This window comes from Chaetura pelagica, unplaced genomic scaffold (genome assembly GCF_000747805.2).
Source record: "Chaetura pelagica isolate M959 unplaced genomic scaffold, ChaPel_1.0 scaffold123, whole genome shotgun sequence".
NCBI lineage: Eukaryota > Metazoa > Chordata > Aves > Apodiformes > Apodidae > Chaetura > Chaetura pelagica.
Window position 1 is genome coordinate 5968182 of NW_009953295.1, and position 20143 is coordinate 5988324.

The 20143-nt window shown below is 39.1% G+C and overlaps 1 protein-coding gene across 1 annotated transcript in view; it reads left to right on the forward strand.

Annotated features, from left to right (window-relative positions):
• The window catches only part of COL4A1 (collagen, type IV, alpha 1), a 125238-nt gene that overhangs the window by 44180 nt on the left and 60915 nt on the right, over positions 1-20143 (forward strand). The window contains exon 2 of the mRNA XM_009997971.1: positions 9901-9951. Coding sequence (XP_009996273.1) covers positions 9901-9951 — 51 coding nt within the window. The remainder of the gene's footprint in view (positions 1-9900; positions 9952-20143) is intronic.

Here is a 20143-nt window from a genome sequence, read left to right on the forward strand (position 1 = left end):
ACTGCACTTGCTCAGCCTCATCGATGAGAATGAAGTTTGATGTTTGGTTTCCTGTCAGCTTGTATGCCTAGTAACTGCTAATGCTAGTTACACTATAAAATCGAGTCAGCAGGCAGGGTGTTTGGATCTGTGTTGTGCAGGACAAGGAGCAGTGTGCTTTGTACGCTCCAGAGTAGCTGCGTATGAGGCAGGTGATAAGCTCTGCAACAGCCATGGTGGGTCTGCAGCAGGTTTTCCTGTCCTCCTCTCAGATTTTTTTAAGTTAGAAAGATGAGGAATGGGAGCTTCTCACCTGTATGCGTTGCCTTGCTCCAGTTTGCCCATTCACAAAGTAGAAGAGTAGGAGGGGGATTATTGGCAACAATTACCATAATCAAATTTTGGAAGGGCAGTGCCCTTTGTAATGTATTCCTGAAAGTGCTTGTTACTGAATGTCAGAATATCAGAGCATCCTCTAATCCTCAGCTGTCTGTGAAGTAACACCAGAGGATCCTGCTGGCACACGGATTTCTTTTCACTTTTAAAAAATATAACTGTAAGTGAAGTTCTTAAATAGGAAAAGGTACAAAACAAACTGGACTGCATATTCGCTTGGTAAATACAGTATTCTCTGCTTGCTGGAGGCTAAGCAGTACCTGGAAAGCAGTCTGTATCTACAGACCTAGTGGATAATGCTGATGGTAGGTTTTATATATTAGTGATAATGCCATCAGTTAGTATTCACAAACCAGTTGTCTGCTTTGAGCTGTGCACAACTGAGTGATAACATGTGGTAGTCTGAAAATTTCACTAAGTAAGCAAATACCTTGAGAGTTGCCAGAGCTTCCTGTAAAAGAATGTACTTAGAGGAAACAGTTGCTTTAAATGCCATTTTTGTCCAAACATGGAACAAAAGGAACAACTTTATATTTCCTGTGAACTAACTGGAAGCCCCCTGGATTTGCATTGCTTTGTGAAAATGATGTTCACATCACCAACAGGAAAGTCATGTTCAGAGAGCAGCTTTCAGGGGACTCCCATGACCCTACCTCCAGGACAGACCCTTTGGGAATTGGGAAAAGAATGTAAAAAATGAGATCCCAGCAACAACAAATTTCAGCTCCAGCAATCTGGTATTCTTTTTTACTAGGAAGGTTAATCTCTTTTGTAACATCTTTTTATTGAAGTACTTCCAACAGATGCTAATTTACAAAATAAATGTTTTCTGATATAGTTCAAATTAATTATTTAAAAATTCACTGATATTCTGTTAAGTGGCTAATACACACTAGAGACCTCTGATAAGAATCTGTGGTCTGGCTGCAATTTTTATATGAATGTCCTGTAGGATTCTGGTAATACTTAAAAAAACCAAGAAGCAAACAGAAAAAACCCTGCCAAAAACTAACCCCCATATCCCAAGAGCCATAGATTTATTAATTTTTTTTCCTGATTCTGTAGAGCTTTTCTTAAAATCAGTTGATTTTCTGAAAATTGTACAAGAATTTAAAATAAAACCAGAGCTAAACTGCTGTGATTAGTTTGTAAAAATTTCATCATGCACAGTGATATTTCATATAGTAATTTGCCATTCCCTTCAGATATTATCTCTATGTTAATTTGGAGCTTGCTTTGAGTTTCCTTCAAACTAACAAGGATACTTAATTGATGCGCTGACATACTAGTAACCATGAGGTGCCACAGTTTTCCACTGGTCTGAAGCTATCCCTAGAAGTTTTGGTAGGAGAACAGTTCTATTTCAACAGAGAAATGAGTGGGGACAGGTTCTGCTTCCTTCTGTCCTAGTTATGTACATCAACCTACAGCCAAAGGAGGTCTTCAGGAGAAGTATAAATTCTTCTTATCTACACAAGGTTTAAGGAGCCTTTGGATATTACTGGTTTGAACTAACTTCTGTTGCTTGAACATAGGCATCTGGTGCCACTTGAAACCTTTACATAGGCCTGGTAGAAGTGATCCTGGACCTAGGGGTTCCCACCTGGCCTGGCAGCTGGAGCAAGGTGGTGTCCTACAGGACATCTCTACCAGCACTGTTCTTCTGTGCTCTTTGGATACCAGATTTACACAGAATGGAAATGACACAACCAAGGACTTTAAATAGCTACTACATGACAGAAGCTTCCAATGATTGCTGACTAGAGCTGAACTTAATTTGATGACCTAGAAGGTTAAAGCTGTAAAACCAATAAACTGTCCTTTGGTTCAGGGAATTCCCTGAACAGTCATAGTTGCTGGGATTTTCTGGGAAAAAAGGAATTAAAAAGGACATGAAGATAAGCTGCCAATTTATTTTTTTTTTTAATTATTATTTTTTTTTAATGGGAGAGAAATAGGACTTAGGAGAGTAGGAAAGACTGGAGGTTGATGACATAAAATCTTAAAACATTCTCTTTTCCGTATTATTTATCTGTCTGTAGACATCTGAAATTGCTGGGTTTAGAAATTAAATGAGAACTGTGCTCAATTTCTGTTCTGTGCTTTGAGTCCTGAAAATGAAGACGTGGCAGATGTTCCTTTCCTGAACCATTCTGACAGTTGAAGTTCAAATTGTCAGTCCAGGACAACTTGCTTTGTATCAACTCCTGTGAGGAATGGACTTGCCACTCTTCAGGTGTTTGGCCAAGGCCAGTCCTTTAGCACTGACATCAGCAAGCAGCAGCAGTTACCCTTGTTCCAGCAGAGGTTACGGGAGTGACCCAGGGTGGGGGACAGTGCGCCAGGTTGCTCTCTTCTCCTTTCTGTCCCTCAGGAAGCTGTCAGCCCCACTGAAGCCTGTCTGTGCACATCTAGCCTTCAGTGCCTACTGCAGTACTTATGCGAGTGCTCACGGCAAGGTTTCCATTCTAATTTCCAATGAATACTACTTGTCATAAAAAAAATGATTGTTTCTATTATATACTTCCAGCTAACCTTAGCAGTTCATCCATTTTGAAGTCATGTTCTCTGTTTAGCCACTGCACTTAAAATGGTTGTGGTTTTGGATGAGAATAGTGGTGATATAACCCTCTGTGTTGCTTTAGTTGAAATTTAATTGAGATTTGAACTAAATTCTGATTCAAGTTCAAATACCAATTCAAACACCAATGGAGAGGCAGTATAACCTTTAAAAATTATTAGCTGGTACATTTTGGTCAGAAATGGCTGAGTTTGTCAGGAAGTTAGGGAATTGATGGAGTATTTGTCTTTAGAATTGCCAAAATAAATATTTAAACCATATTCTATGAACAAAACAGTCAAGGATAAAATATTAAGAATAATAAAATTACTTTAAAGAAAACACCATTTCAGAGAAATTTTTCAGGAATGTTTAAATAGTAGTATTTGACTTTTCTGATTTTTCTTCATTTGTTACGTGCTAAAGAAATAGAAACCTGGAGTCAAAGGAGCTGCTTTGTCCTGGTGGCTACTTCCTTCAGTTTTAAAGATGCCTATGTTCAGTGCAGTGAGGGCCTTTGAATCCACTCTTCACCTCGTAGATGAGTGACCATTTGCCAGCTGGTGCTTGGAAGATCTTCTGTCATGCTTTGATAGTGTAGTTCCATGCCCAGCTACACACCTCTTGTGCAGGCAGGATGAGAGCGACTGGAAATTTATACTCCAGTGCTTTGGACTGTCATCAGGGAAGATGCTCAGGTTCCCATCTCTGATCTAATAAGATTTCAGTGCTCCATGTGAAATGAAATTATTTCAATGAGAAAGAGGGGGTCAGTATTGCCTTTGAAGTGCTCCACAGCACAGCAGGTTTCCTCCTCTTCTAAAAGCAGTGAGCTCAGACCCTCTGAGGCAGAATATAGTGTATGGTAGAGCAGCTCTAAGTCTGAGTCAGACACTTAATGCAAAGTCGAGTTTTGAAGGAGAGTGGTTTGAGGTTTTGTGGTTGGTGGGTTGTTGGTTTTTTTGCTTGGTTTTTTTTTTTACATTATGGCATAGAAGAATGATGTACTTAAACTGAGCAACCAATTCAGTTTGCCAACAGTTTTACAAGTAAGTTTGAAAGCCCTAATTCAGGTGGGAGAAATTTAATTTTCCCCTACAGAGTTCCTGTCAACCAGTATGACAATACATGACTTTACCATTCAAAAGTAATGTTTCAAAATGTACTTTTAGCTAATACAGATGTTAATACATACCTTGTTACTGTTGTTTTAGCAAAGCTAGAAGTTTTGTAAGTCTGTCATGTGTGGGTTTTTTAATAGATGAGAGTTCTTGTTTCTTGCAAATCACTTTTTGTCCTTTTTTTTAAATACAGTTTGGTCAGGTATAGAAACAATTAAACTTTTCATCCTCATGTGTTAATCTAAGTGTAGCCATCTGTTTCCATAATCTAAAGTAAATCTAGTATCACAAAGGTAAGTAACAAAATTTTGCTGACTTGCTAAGACAGTCTGGATTTTTTTTTTTACCCTCTTTGTTCTAGCTAAGTGTAAATCAGAAGTTCTAGCAACATTTTTATTTTTTTAAAGTTGTTAATGGATTGCAAAATCAATTAAGAAAAATAGTGAGGTCAACTGGAATATAGGATTGCTTTCCTCTAATGGTGCTTTACATACAAAACAGGAGTTCAGCTAATGCAGTACAGTTATTTCTAAAGGTTAAAGACAAGAATAGTAATACAGCCAGGGAGCTATTTTGACAGTCTGAAGAGAGAAGAAAATATGAGAGGAATGCAAGATAAGTGTCCTGCAGTTGGCATCAGTTCCCTATTCCTGTATTTGGTGGGATGTGAAACTGAACACTTCTATTGATCCAGCTTTCGTGTCAGCTACATGAGTTATACCTATTTGGGTGTAGGTGGAAGTGCAGCATCTGCTGTGTAATGATAAAACTCCTTTAGCCTTCACTGTTGTGATTAGGAAGGTTGGTGTTGGGGAAGAAGGGATGGATTTTGTGGAGGGAGGAGATTCAGTCGTAAAGCTGCCACTGTCAAACAGCCATTCCCATCCCATTGGTATAGCCATTGCTGTTGTTTGAACTTGGAGCTTGTATTGGAATTCAGTTCCAAACTTCACTGTTTCATCAGAAAACATGATCAGTTTAAGTGTAATGTCTAAACAGAATATGTAATTTTATAGCGAATGAATCCTAAGATAAAATAATTATGGATCTTTTTACTTGTTGAAGCATTTTGGCTGTGAACAAGAAACACTGTGAATAGTCAGAGTATTTTGATACCAGTGCTAGTCTCACCAGTCACCTGTTCACAGGAATTTCATTTGAAAGACACTGTGTTTTGGGTGGGAGAAGTGACTGCATTCCCTGGAATAAGTTTTTCACCATGAACAGAGATAACTAAACAGCATATTATAAAATTTCTACCTTACACATGTGCTTTACAGGGTAGGATTTGAACTCAATTGATACCTATGCAACTAGCCTAAGCTGGGAGCCAGCCCTGCGACTGACACTCTGCAAGCAGTGTCTGACCTGATGTGGGAAAGGGAACTACATTTTGTGTTGAAAAATGCACTTTTGTAAGAAAGAGGAGCGTCCAAGAACTGGCTCAGCCTTTGTATTTTTTTGGAGATTTCTGCAGCCTCCAGAAATGGTTCATGTCCAAATACGGCAGTCGTCTCCCTCCTAGGCTGCTCATCTGGCTGTTTGCATCGTTCCTGTGCAAGTTCCAAGCAGTAGTCCTCAAATGCCAGGAAAGTAGCTGGACATGGAAGAACAGGGCAAAACAGCAAAAGCCTGTAGCTGCAATCTGGCAGATGTCTTACAGGCTTCATTGCAGAGCAGAGTTTCTTCCATCTGCTGCAGGCACTTTCAGCAGCCTCCTGAGCTCTGTCACTGACAGGGCTTCATACACCTAAGGCTTGGTATGTGGTTCATGGAAGTTAGAGATCTGGGTTGGGACACCTATTCATTAGCAGCACTTTTTTGGAACTATGTGTTAATTTGATAGTAAATTAATTGCTGTCCTTTAGGCAAACGCTTGGCCTGTAGCATGTTCCTGTGAGCAATGGTGGGTGAGCATAATCTCTTTTATAGTTTAATACTGATTTGGTAGCGTGATTCACTGAGCTTATCAGTTGCAGACAGTCTGGGAGAATGAAACGGAACGGAAATGCTTGTCAAAAAATGAAGCAATTTGTATTGCTAAAATGAGCTTCTGCTTCTGGGCTGACTGATATTTTGTGGGAGGAGTAAGATAAAATGAATGTCTTCAAATATGAGAGTCTGGCCTGTGGTGGCAGGAAGCCATGGCTATTTGAAAAGTGTTAGTCTACCGTGCAAAGTAGGTGAGGTATCACAGTGCACCTGGCCACAATCTTTGGATTAGTCTGTAATTTGCTCCTAGATAAGGTATAAAGAGCCTGGCTTTTCACACCCCCCACAGATTATGCTTCCTGCTCAGCACCATTCCTTCTCTGTTTGGGCATTTGGAGGATAGTAGCTTTTGCTCCAAGCTCCATGCAGTTCTGGGGAATGCATTGTTTTGAGGAGGATGTCTGGAAGATAGGGCAAAACTACTTCTCTTCCTTTGTCTCATTATCTCTAGTCACATGTGGTGGGAAATAACTAACTGGATTTTTTGTATCATGAGACTGATTTAAAATAATCAAAGTTTAGAAGTAAGCAATAATTTGCAGTTTCAGTTTATTTACCTTGTGATTATTATCTTTATTCCTTCAGGATGAAGTTTCCCACTTAAAACTTGATTGTGTAAGGTTCTTAAGTCATTTCTACATGAGTACCAGAAATGCAGATCTACTTGTTCATCGTTTGAAAGATACTGAAGTGAATTTCTAATGATTACTGAGTAATGAAGAGCTATTGTTATTTTCTGTCCCATTCTGTCTGTGATCTCTAGCCCTCTGTTTGCTCTTCCCTATCCACACTTTTCTCTCCATTTTCCCCCTTGTTCTCCCACATAGCTTATACTCCTTTCTGTCAATTTCAGTCTCCATTGCTTAGTCCTCCAAGGTGTGCTTCATCTCCACTGAAAGCAAACTTCCAGAATAGGGGAGCTGGATTCTAGCACAGAAGTGCCTGATTCTTGCCAGTGTATAAAGGGATACTGCAGTGACTAGCAGAGATGTTTGTTCTTGAATTGGGTTAGGTGAACTCAAACCCTGATTTCTGTTGCTGCTGTAACATCTTCCTCTCTCCCAGTATCTCATTATTTAATGCCCCTTTAACTTCCTTAAATTGACCATTGGTCCATTAGTTTTTTCCAGTCTGGCCTTCACAGAGGACAAGGGTGACAAAACTCACACAGGGAAGAAGCTCATATTCCTCCTAGTATATACAGAATGTTATCATATCCCTCAGATTCAAAAATACATGTTAGTAGCTGAGGGTAATGCTGTCCAATAGTAGCTGTCATTTTTGGCCAACCTTCCATCCACCTGCAAAGTTTACAGTCAGTGATAGTAGGAGTTGATGCTACTGTAAAATAAACACAGAGTTTTGTAGGGCAGGTGGCCTGTTGTGGAACAACAGGCTACAGCAGTTGCTTGAAAATAGGACCTTATGCAGCTGTGCTCCCTGGGTCTCAGTACCTTCTTACCTTCCTTGCCTTTGCTTATTCTAATCTGAGGCTCAAGAAACAGGAAAAATGTAATATAATGGTGTTTTTTTTGAGGAGCACAAAAAGACACCCAAAAGGACAAGTCCATTCTTCTGGCCATGCTAAATTTAAGAACAAATCCCAACTGAAAAATAAATAACAACATACTTTTTTTTCCCCAAAAAAATGGTGCATGTTAAACAACAAGCTGAAGGAAATATGCAGAGATTAACTTGAAAACAGATGTTTATAATGATTCAATGACGTATTTTAATTACATTCCCAGATGCAATTAAAGCAGACTTTTTCAGAATTTAAGGGATGTGTTGATAAAACTGATAACATTCTACATGATGCTGGAGGAGGAAGTATGAGCCGCAAGCATGCATCCTTCAGCTGTGATCTCATCAGGTCTGAAAAACTGAGAGGTCATACTGGGTCACTTCTGGAAATGGAAGACCCAGTGTTTTTCCAGGCAGAACCATGTACCACAAGGAGTAAAGTGGATTGTTCAGCAGGTGGCATTTTTCCCTCCTGGTCAGTCTCGAGTTGACATTGCAGCACATATTGGTGTCATCTTCAGATCTAGTTCTCTTTCTGCAGCATAGAATTAATGCTTATTATAATCAGTGCTAATTTTAGCTTTCCTGTGCATTTATAATATAGGGTGGTAAAATGTAAGAGAAAAAATGGGGAGTATTTTTGCTTAGTGTGAACATGGAGAAAGTTTGACTTCAAACAAATTCAGCAGATCTACATGTAAAAAGGAAGATCTCGACAAAAGCAACAAATCCTTCAGGAGCTGCATTACAGTTTTTACTGGACAGCCTTTAATAATTTTATTTTTAGTATTAAACCCCCATCTCTTTTTGATGCTTTACTTAAAAAAATATTATTTACCAAGTAAAACTGGTACAGTACTATTTAAATTTCTGGAGTGATGATGTTTCTTGGTCTTGTTGGAGGTTTTCCAAAATGAAAACAGATTAGGTACACTTGCTTTTACTTCCCAGGACTACTGAGGTCCTCATAGAACACACAGGTGTTGAGAGACAGGCTCCCAGCATCATCTGTGCTGAGAGTTGGATCTGGAGAGGTGCTGTTGCTGGCTGCTTCCTGGTAACAGCTCAACAGGGCTGAACATGGCTGCTGAAGGGTCCTGGGTGTGTTGGCTCAGTGGTACTAATGTTTTGTTTGTTTTCCTTATGGTTTGTTTCTGAGGGCCATGACAACAGTAAAAGCAACAGGCTGCTGAGCTACTTGCTGGTTGCTTCATGACCATGAGGAAAAAGTGAGGAGTAGCCCAGATGCACTTGAGTGCACAGACATACTTTGGTAACACAAAGCAACCATAAACTTTTAACTGTGCATCAGTTAATCTAACTTCCCTCATACGTTATCACCTTTCATGTTTTGCAAAACAGTGAGTGGCTCTTCATAATTATTTTGCAAAAATCCCCATGTTTTCTTGCTGTTGACTCAATCCAAACAAACCATATCTTTCAAGACTCCACCTTATGGTTTATGTGAATAAAGGCATGAAAACTTTTAGTAGCAATTATTCGTATTAAGCTTCCTTCCTCAAACACCTAAATCAAGATCTTCTTTCCCCAGCTTCTGAGGGAAGTGTCACTTTACAGTATTTCCTGTGATGAGATCAGCTGTTAGGATTAGCAAGGCCAGCTGCCCAGTGCACCTTTCTCTCCTGGGATGAAAACACCCCTATTCCCATCTGCCTGCCCTTCAGAATTTCACCTCACAGAATCCGGGTAGACTTGTGAGCCTGTCACCATCTATGCTGAAGTACTATCTTCTCTGGAGGTACTAGTTGGCTGTAGTTGACTTTAGTCTCACCATCCCTTTCTTCTCAAAGCAATGGCACACACTTACAGAGATTAAGTATTTATGCAGAATGCAAACCATTTATTAGCAAACTTAGTTTAAAGAGATTCTCCTAAGACTGGCTTGATTTTGCTTTAAATATTCTGTTGGGCTTTGAGTTTGTGACTATTAGAATCCTGGAGGAGAACCCACTTGTTTTAAATAGAGACATTCATATTGCTAGATGCAGAGTATGTGTGTATCCTGTAAAAATGAGTTGTTTTATAAATGGTGACCTAAAAGACAATTATTTAGTAGTAATGTAACAGTTTTCTATGGCTAAAAGCTACAGCACGTATTTTCTTCTATTACAAAGGCATATGTAACTGTGACTGAGACAAGAATTGTACATCTGTACAATGATAACGAAGTATTGCATTGAGCTGAGTGAACATTCCCTATGCTGACCAGCCTTATAGCCAGGGTGATACTGCTGACAACCCTGGCTTGTTGCTCTATGTCCTGGCCCAGTTCATAGAATTAATTCTCAATTTCTCTTTTATTTTCAGGGTTGTTCCGGTTGTGGAAAATGTGACTGCAGTGGAGTAAAAGGGCAAAAGGTAAGTCAGCTCTCTCCTCTTCATTATCTTGCTCATTTAAACGACATAGTGTATAAGCTACTGGGAGGCAGGTAAGCCATTGGTTTCAGTGACGACTTGCACCTCAGCAGCAGAGGGCAGGAGGGCCAGGGAAACGGCTGAATTCCCTCCCTGCGGGATGAAGCCCCCAGCCCAGTGATTGGCTGTGCCTTCCCTTTTCCCCCCTTGAGCATCATGCTGACCCAGCACTCTCACCTTTCCTTCACCTCCCCTCCAGTCTTTTCAGTGAGGACTGACATCCTGACCATGTCTGGAAGCGATACCAGCAGACCAGTTCAGAAATACTCCCCTCAGCATATGCTGTGCAGATTGCTCTCCAGGAAAGCTGTGGTACATCATAAGCAACATACCCTGACCAGGGTTAGCCCTGGGAGGCAGTGACCTGGAATAGGAAAGACGAGATTAATAATAAACTTAAATACAGAAAAGTGTTGCAGGTCAAGGAAAAAAAAATATTTAAAGCTTTTTGACAGAACCTTGCAAATGAGTTTTACAGTTCCCATTCAGCTATCCAAACCTTGTGTGTATTAAACAGAAAAGGGACTTGAAACACTTCTTTTAAAGCAATAACAGTGAAGAAAAAAAATAGCATACTTAAGCATTCCATAAATTCCCCCTGTAAATCACCTGCTTTTGTAAATATTGTAGACATTCAATCACTCCCCTTATCTCTTCCAGTTTTGCTGTAGAGATTTTAATCTACAGTGTGTTCTGTTGTGCATACACATGTATTGTAAATTACCAATATAAATGAGTGTAAACAAAAGGTTTTATCATCCTGTGATTGCAGTGGGAACATTTTTTTGAGGTAAAGTTTTTAGGTCACCCAAAGGAATGCTTAGAAGAGGTGTTTTGTTTGTTTGTTGTTTTGAAGGGTTTGTTTTGTTGTTGTTGTTTGTTTTTTTTTAAATATACAGCTGGTGTTCTACATTGTCTCACATGTGACAGTTACATATTTATGGATGAGGGTTTTAAGAATGTTTGTTAGTGGACTTTCTTTGTGGTTTTTTTTTTTCCAGATCAAGGAATGTAAATTAAAATATCTCTTAGTTGGAGACCCAAGCAAAGATAATTTTCTTTGCAACTAAACAGATTAATTTGTGAGACAAATGAAAAGTGTCAAGCTTCAAAACATCTTTTATATGGAGTTTCCTTTTTTTAATGACCCATTAATATCTGTTTAATAAAAGTCAGCTATGTATTAAAAACAGAGAAAAGACTTGGGGAAAGCTGCAGAACTCTGAGTTTATTCCTTGATATTTTGATCCTTTTTTTTGTATCAAGGACAAATGAATAATTGTAGAATGAGATAGAATTATGACTCTCTTGTTGAAAGCCTTTAGTTTTCAGTTCATAGAGTCTGCCAACATCTTGTAATTAAGTCATTTAAGAAAGTGATAGTTTATGAAAATACATTGTATTAAACTTTATGCTTCATTTATTTTCAGTTGCAATCCGGACTCTTTTTGCTGGCGTTTTTAATTTGCATAATGCAGAGTCTCAAAAAGTTCTCTTTGAAACAAATAGATGATTGACTGGTATGCTATGAACCAAAAATTACTTCAAATTAATGTACGTTATTTCAAAATGTGGAAGAGGGCAAATATCAGTCCATACCAACAGAAGTCATAGTAAATTCCACATCTCATGCAAAGTTATCCAGCAAGTCAGTGTACTCCACACTCTTCCTAGTGGGTTTCATCACAAACTTCTCTAACTTAAAACGTGTGTGGTGAAATGTTTACATGACTGTATAGGGAATTTAATTATTTTCATTTGAAACAACTAGACAGGTGAATTAATAGTTATACCTAGAAAACAAGATTCAAGAAATGTGTTTGAAGGTATTTTGGAATGTATTTAAAAGTAACTTGATTCAGATCAATATACATCAATGCTTGTTCATCATGTTAATGCTCTGAGGCTTTCAAACATATTAGGATTTTGAGCAGAAAACTGAGTTCTATTTGAAAACATCTGCCCCCTGTCCTTGTTTCAGCCTAGTGCAGCTTTTTGTAATAATTCTTTACATTCAGTGCCTGTCTAGAATAAGGACAGACTGCCAGTCTCAGGTCTGAAGACAGAATTTGGTGAGGGAAAGTAAGGGAAGCATCCTTTCTGCTTGCCTCTATAATATGTCTTTAAATGGTCTTTCCAACCAAAGTATTGGGATTTGAAACACATCTCTGCTGTATGGTTCCCATGAAGGCACCCATCAGTAGCAGAACCAGTTATCTCAGAGAGTTACATGAATGTTGCTTAATCAGAGAAGGACTAATTAGAAATACTGATCCTAGCCAAGATGCAGGCCAGAAGAGAGCTGTCATGCCCAGCTCTTGTGGTACCCCAGACCACGTTAGAGAACATCTGCTCTCTACTTCTCCCATAGCCACTTGCATAGGAAGCACATATCCATTCTGCCCTGCACCAACCACAGCCAACATGTTGCCTATGGTGGAAACCCTTTTGATCAGGCTTCCTTGTTGTCCAGAAGTGCACAAATGCTGAAGAGCCTTTTCCAGTCCACCCACTCTCTTCAGCAATGTAACCACACCAGTTTAGTGCCGTGGGAGCTTCAGAAGCTGCGGAAGCGGGTGCTGGGTTTACCCTTTAATGCCTTAATTATTAACATCTGGAGAGATACTTCCTACCATAGTGTGGGAAGAAGTTCCAGAACCTATGATTTGGGGGTGGGGTTTAAGTAAATACATTTGGCCAAGTAATCATATTAATGATCTCACCAGAAAAAGTCCTAAAAAAAAGTATTTAAATTAAAAGCTGAGAAATGCCCAAGAAGTATTACCCAACAGCATTTCAGACATGGAACAGCAAATTATGTTGCCCTATTTTTCTCTCTCTTCTGAGAATCTTTTCATCAATGTGACCATTTGGATGGCCATATTTAGAATATGTTCAATATGTGCTGTCATTAAACTGTTTCCATGAAAATTGCATCTCTTTGCCAAACTCCTTTAAGATGACTCATACTTTATCAAGGGCATATAATTGAAAAAGTCTAAGGGTTTTCATCCCTTTTAGAAAATATCAGAAAGTCAGTGTAATTGCAACAGATGGTTCTTATCCTGTAAAGCCTTTATTACTACACTGAACATGAGGCTGTTATTTTAAGCTATATAATGTCAAGTATCACGTATTTGCCAAACAAAAGATGCAGAAATTTTAGAAAAACATAATACTGTTTTCTGTAGCTAGATAAGCCTAAAACACATTTATTTGTTTCCTCTTACACTTATTACTTGGATTGCTGCATAGTGAGTGTTCTTCCTAAATTTGCTAAAGTGTGAGATCTGTTTAAATTGATTAGGGTTTTGAACACTTGCCTGCATGTTACTGGGTAACTCAGACACAGACAGAAGCTGTGGTTTCTCTCTTATGCCCACCTAGATTTTGAGAACCATTTCAAGCAGCTGTGGAGATAAGAAGTGCTAGCAGTAATGTGTGTAGAAAAAGCATGTTAAGCATTTAATTACCATTTAGAACAAAGACTGTATAGAGCTGAGTAAAATTCTCCATGCACTGACTTTTTCCAAGAATTTTCATTCTCTCATTCATGCCCATTGGCACTCATTTTACCCCATATCGGAAACATGAATAAATGGAGGCAACTGGAACTTTGCAGTAACTAATATGGAATGATTATTCTTCTCACACTTAGCAGTTAGAATACATTGAAGTAGAAAACCTCATTCTTAAAAAATAAATAAATAAATAAATCAGTCTACCCTGCTAGGGTATTCTGGGTATTCTGAAAGAAAACAGAACATAAAAATAAAATTAACTCTTATGTAGCTGCTAGTTTTGAGGTTTTTTGGTTTGAGATTTTAGAAAACCTGAGCAAATTATTTTATATTGGCAGATTTTTGTTTGCCTAATTCTGAGACTGTATCCATATCATTGTACCTACATAAAAATTACTTCTCCTTTCCCTTCATGACTGTGTCATTCCCATGTGGATTAGCCATGCTGCAGAAGTACACACACTGGCTTTGCTTGGGCTATTTTGGGTCTGGATGCCAGGAGGTCGATGGTCGCTGGGACATCCCAGGTCCTCTGTCAACAGGAGCAGCGACCAGTCGTTTCTCTCCTGCACACTCCTTCAGTCTTAAAAGTCACACATGATTCTGCTGTCTGCAGGTGACTGTGCTTCTCCATTTTGTGGCTGCCCCCTCCATGGAAGTGTTCCAAAGCCAGGTTGGATGGGGCTTTGAGCAACCTCTTCTAGTGGGAGATGTCCCTGCCCATGGCAGAGGGTGGAACTAGATGATCTTTAAGGTCCTTTCCAACCCAAACCATTCAATGATTCTATGGTTTTGCCTGTGTAATGAAGAGTTGACTGTTCCAGTGGAGTATGTCCCTGTATATTTGTTTTGTTTTAGTTTTTTTAAGGTTTACCAGACTGGAGGGGCCTTCAAGGCTTTTCCTGTTGTTGAGTATCAAATGGTAGAGCAAATTTTTTGTGATATTGATGAGTTAAAACAATGACAACCCCCTTGTTGAAGGAAAGCTCCAGAAGTTGGTGGGAAGATCACTGTTGCATATTCCTGAGTTTCATTTACAAAATAGCAGAAGTCAACAAATCAATTACTTCAGTGGAGGAAATCGATGAGCACTAGATCTGTACTTTCCATATTCAACCTATATTAGCAGTATTAAGACTTTTCATTAATTTTTACACTTTTAAGTGTCACTATTTGGTTTTAATAAGTTCTTCCATAGTTTTGTTCAGAGTTTCTATGTAAGTGGCTTCTGGAGGAACTTACCTTGTGTACAGCACCTGCACATTCCTGAGTTGGAAAGGCTACAAACTGGGGACAGTAAGGAAACCATAGCTAAATAATATACCCTGGAGAGGGCCATAAAGTTGACAAGAGGTGTGACAGGCAATGCTTGAGGGAAGATTGTATGTGCAGTCTGGAAAGGGCTAATAGATGACATGAAATTATCTAATCATTCCTGAAAGGGCACGATCAGAAGACTGTAATAAAACAAGCAAAGATATTGGCAAGCTGCAGATCTGATATTCTACAAGACTTGTGGTTTGTAAATATTCTTGAAACTTGGGCCATTGTCACAATGTTTATGTCAATTCTGCAGTGACAATAGTAGGTTTTCATTAACTTATCCTTCCCTCAGAGAAAAAAAAATCCTTTTCATTCAAATCAGGGGAAAAGAACATCTATGTTTCATAAAGAGAGCACACAAACAAAGCTGCTACTCTTGAAAAGAACAAGACATCAGAAGATTTTTAATAATATTGAGTGGGATATGCTAAGCATTCAAAGTTTTCTACAGTGTTCAAAGTGTCAGACCAAACTGCTAAGTGGCATCTAGAGCCATCAAATTTGCTTAGTTTAAGATAGACATTGGAACCATTTGTCCCGTTTGTCCAAATGGGACTCAATGTCTCTGGCAACTTTTTCTGTATTGAGATATATTTTTGCACTCGGTACAGTACGTACCTTTGATCAACACAAACTACTGGATTACACTGAATAATTTATCTCTATGGAAAGATTGCTATAAAAGCAGATATCCCAGTAATACTATTTAGCAGGGTTGGCTCACATTAGTTTTCAGAGCTGACTCCTAAAGGTTTTCACAAAGTATTTCAGTTGGCATTATATGACCTTTTAAACATCTGTTGCTAGATGCGTATCTTTGCTTGCAAAGGCGTTGTTGTAATAAACTCAGGTATTTTTTTCCTGGAATAAAACATTTTCTCTAGCCTTACGGAGTTTGGTTTTACATTTGTGCAACTGCTGTTAGTGTATGTCTTCATTATGGTCTCTCAGAGGATTACAGGGCCTTATTTTGATCTGAAGCATGTGAGCCTCCAGTGAAGTCAGTACAGTTTACCAAATGTGAGATCAAAGTAAGATGAGAAAAGGTCTGTAAGATCTCCATTTCTCTTGAAATCCGCATGCTCTGGAAGTGGAGCTGCCCAGTTCCTGTGCAATACCCCTGCACAGTTTGGAATCTTCCCAAATTAAAAATGGTGTCCATACAAACAGTGTCAGCATTTATTGACTACATAGTGATTATAAAACTTAGGTCCCAGTTTTTCATTATCTGGTCAGCTGTGTGACAGCACCTGCAGCCTGCTTCTGCTTTCTGTATGTTCACCTTGTCGCCCACTAATACTCTTGAGATGCTGACAGGGTTTTGTGGATGTGTGTTAAGAGTCTGAGGCAGCAAATCTCTGAGGTGCTGCAGCAGCTACCTGTTATAGTTTACCTTTCAGGCTTTTAAAATAAGTCTGCCATTCAATTTATATTTTGTTTGCCAGTCATTATAATTGAGGGCTCTGTGATGTGTCAGTTCCCACTGACAAGAATTCAGTGCTTGATACATTTAATAATCAAGTCTCTGTCTACATTTTCTCTGTAGCAGTGTTCACAAGAAGCAACCTTGGCATATGTAATAATTACTAGGGAAGTACAGTAATACAGTAGTCTCCTCAGATCACTTCCTAGTCTTTCTAGCCAAGAGCATGTGTCGTTTGAGGGGTTTGTTTTGGTTTTGTTTCTGTCTAATGCTAGTGGTAGTTGTTTGCTTCTCTTTGCTCAGCTGCCTCCTATTTCAGATTTTAGACCTGTTTTCAGTGAGAGGTCATAACTTACATGAGTCATTGCAGACATCCAGCCATATGATGTTGGCTTTCAGAAAAGCAGATCTGAATTCTCTTAAAGTTTGGATTTCATTATGAAAGACTGAAATGCCAAATTTTATACACAACTCTCAAAAACATTTCCAGCAGAAGCAATAGCAAAACTTGTAACCTTATATGCCTGGAAAGAGACAGAACAGTAAGAAACAGTATGAAAGAGGTATTTTCAAAGAGGAAACCTGAAGTAGCTGCTAAAAAGTGATAGTGGAGTACTTTATCATGCAAGCAAATTTCTAACCAGGAGAACCTCTTTATTTTAGCCAAGAAGCTTAATATCATAGAAAAAGCAGTAACAGTTGAGCAAGCATTTTTAAGTGATGTTAAAAAGGATTTACATTTCTTTTCAGCTACGAAGTGGAACACCTGAGAAAGTTTTAGAGAACAAAAAGTAAATTAAGTTACAGCAACCTATCAAAGAGTTAACCCATATGATGAAAAGAGTCATTAGCTTTCAGTAACAGGTAAAATCTCCTGTATCATCTTTAACACCAGAAGAAAAGCAAAATTAAGATAAAACATCTTAGACTTCCATCTGGAAAATAACTTTGCTATCCCTTAGAATATTTAAGAGTAACTAGACTGGCAAAACCTACCCATAAATTTTGTAGCTCTTAAAAAAAACATGTGACAGCTTCCACTGAAGTTCAGCTGGAATATTTTTAAATGTTTTGGTATGCCAACAAAAATAATTCTCACCAAGCTTTGTGTCAAAGATCAGCGTGCACAGTTAAAGTAAATACTGAGTTGAGTGAGTGAGTGAACACAGACACTGATGTCAAATCGGATGTCCTCTCACTTCTCTCTCATTTGATACTGTTAGTGACTGTGGACAGATACAACAAAAGTATTTAATGCCTAGTTAGCAGAATATTAAGAGCTTTGGGGGGTTTTGGTGACCCTTAGTTATGTTAGAACAGATTGCTGGGCTGCCAAGCAAAGGCTGAAGGACTGCAGGACTACAAACAAATGGGTTTAAGCAGTAGTTATGGAGGGGAGGGACTTTAGCAAAGGGGCAGCCTGAAGTGTCTTCTGACTCATGTCTGGAGTTAGGTGAAAAAAAGGGAGGAATACCAAGGATTTGTGTGATGGAGCAGTGAACAGAGAAGGCAGTGCTGCTGTGAGCTGTATGCAGCACCTGTAGCCAGATCTTGAGTTAAGGATGCAATTAAAGATCTTCAACTGAAACTTGGTTTTGTCTGAAAACAAAGAGATGGAAGCTTGAAATCCAGGAAGGACACACACAGCCTAGTAAAGCTCCTCCAAGAGAGCTCTTTAGAAAGGTCTAGGTATTATTTTAGCAGGGCCTGTAGTGATAGGGCAAGGGGTAACGACTTTATACTGAAAGAGGGTAGATTTAGAGTAGATATTAGGAAGAAATTTTTGACTATGAGGGTGGTGAAGCAATGCAACAGGTTACCCAGGCGAAGTGGTAGGAGCCCCATCCCTGGAAACATTCAAGGTCAGGTTGGATGGGGCTCTGAGCAACCTGATCTAGTTGAAGATGTCTCTGCTCACTGCAGGGGGGTCGGAGTAGATGACCTTTAAAGACTCCTTTCAACCTAAACTATTCTGTGATTAAATGTGATCTATTTATATCAGTGCCAAAGATGGGAACTGAGGGGACACTGTTCACCTCAGAAAAAACAAAACAAAACAAAACAAAACAAAAAGGATAATGCTTGGGAAAGTGAAACTCCCCAGGTGTAGGCAAAGTATAAACCTCTGATAGCAAACCTGCCTTCAACCTCTGCCTGCCCCTGGGCACAGGCAGCCCCTCAGGACGGGCCGGTGCCTCCGTCGCACATTCCCAGGCTGTGTCACTTCCCACCGGCCCCTCTGGGTGGCAGTCACAGATCACGGATGGAGGGTGTTCTGACAGGCCCGTTTACACACCCTTGCCTTTGTTGTTTAATTTTTTTTTATTTTTTTTTATTTTTTTTCCAAAAGGAAAACCTTAAAGGCACCTACTAAGCTGTGTAGCACCAGGTTCTGTTTGGCATTCACTGGCAAGTGATACCCTGACTATGATACCCTTCACAATCTAAAATTAAGGAAATGCTGTGGGTTTTTTTCATCATTATTAATGGTGATAGTATCTTTGTTAACTTAATTGATTTATGCTGAGCAGCCCTGCAGGTACTACAAAAAGTATTTTGTAGCATCTGTTCCCTGGTGTATCTAATTGAGTCAAAACTCATTGGTTTGCACTCTTGAGGCACAATGTTACCTGCCTTGTGGTATTTTCATGATAAAAAGTCAGAAGGCAGAATATTTTCTCTGGCTTTTGAGGAATACTCCTATGCAACTTTCAAAATGCTTAAAACTTTAGAAAGGCCATTTCAAACCTAACCCAAAAAAGCAGCTAGAATAGCAGTCTGGAATGGAACTGTCTGTCATGTACTCTCTAAGACACGAGCTACTTCATTATGAGAACTTTATTGCAGTCTGTACTGTCTCGGACCAGCTGCCCATATTTTTACTATTTATGGAAGAGATTATTTTCTGTAAATATGTCCATGACAAACCTTTGGCAAGAGAATAAAACTTGCATGTAACGTCACATATCATTCCAGGTCTAGGGCCTGAACAAGAATAAATTTTAAAAAACCTGAGAAGTTCAAGCCCCCTCCCCCCCCCGTTTTTTTGTTTTTTTCTTTTCTGCTGTTTCATCTTTAAATGGGAGCTTTTAAACAATGCCAAATGCAAACAAATGCTAAATAATTTTCACTAATGAAGAAGGAAGGGTGTGGAGCATTTTTACCCCTTATATTCTTGGACCTTCAACACTGGAAGTGATTTAACACAATGTGCAATAAAACAAAGGAAGAGTTACTCAGACCTAATGACTTCAACAGATGATTAGAAAGAGTGGGAAATATAGCACCCTTTTGATTCGACCTGTCTCCAGGTGCTAGAATTTCCTTTATTTTTACAATGCAAATGCATTTGTCCTTCAAATTTATTCTTCCCTCGTGGTTCTTTGAGGTACTTCTCTTCCCAGGGTGGTTCTAACTGATGGAAAAAGGGTTCTTGACTCACATCTGTTGTGGGAAAAAAAAAAAAAAAGTTTGGAAATAGACAATGCACACCTTTGATAAACGGTTTGTGTGACTTTCTCCAGCATCATGAGCTCTGTGGGTATGGCTCTTTTGAAGATCAAGAGAAGTTTAAACATAATGAACCATCACATACCTTGTTGCCAGGCTTTGTGCAAGCAGACTTCCACAGATGGAAGTCAAAAGTTCACTTGCTGTCTTTTGGCTTCTTGTCTCTTTTAGTCTTACCTTCATATTCAGGTCCTTCATGTACCATGGCCTCAGTCATACTTTGAGGTAGACTACTCCTGGCTTACAGAATGTCAAAACTCGGAGTCTTGCATGTTATTTTGTGTAAATGACTGAAAGGCGTACGTACCCCACTAAACTTAAGTGGCTTTTTTTTGTTTTGTTCCCCTTAATGGAAGCA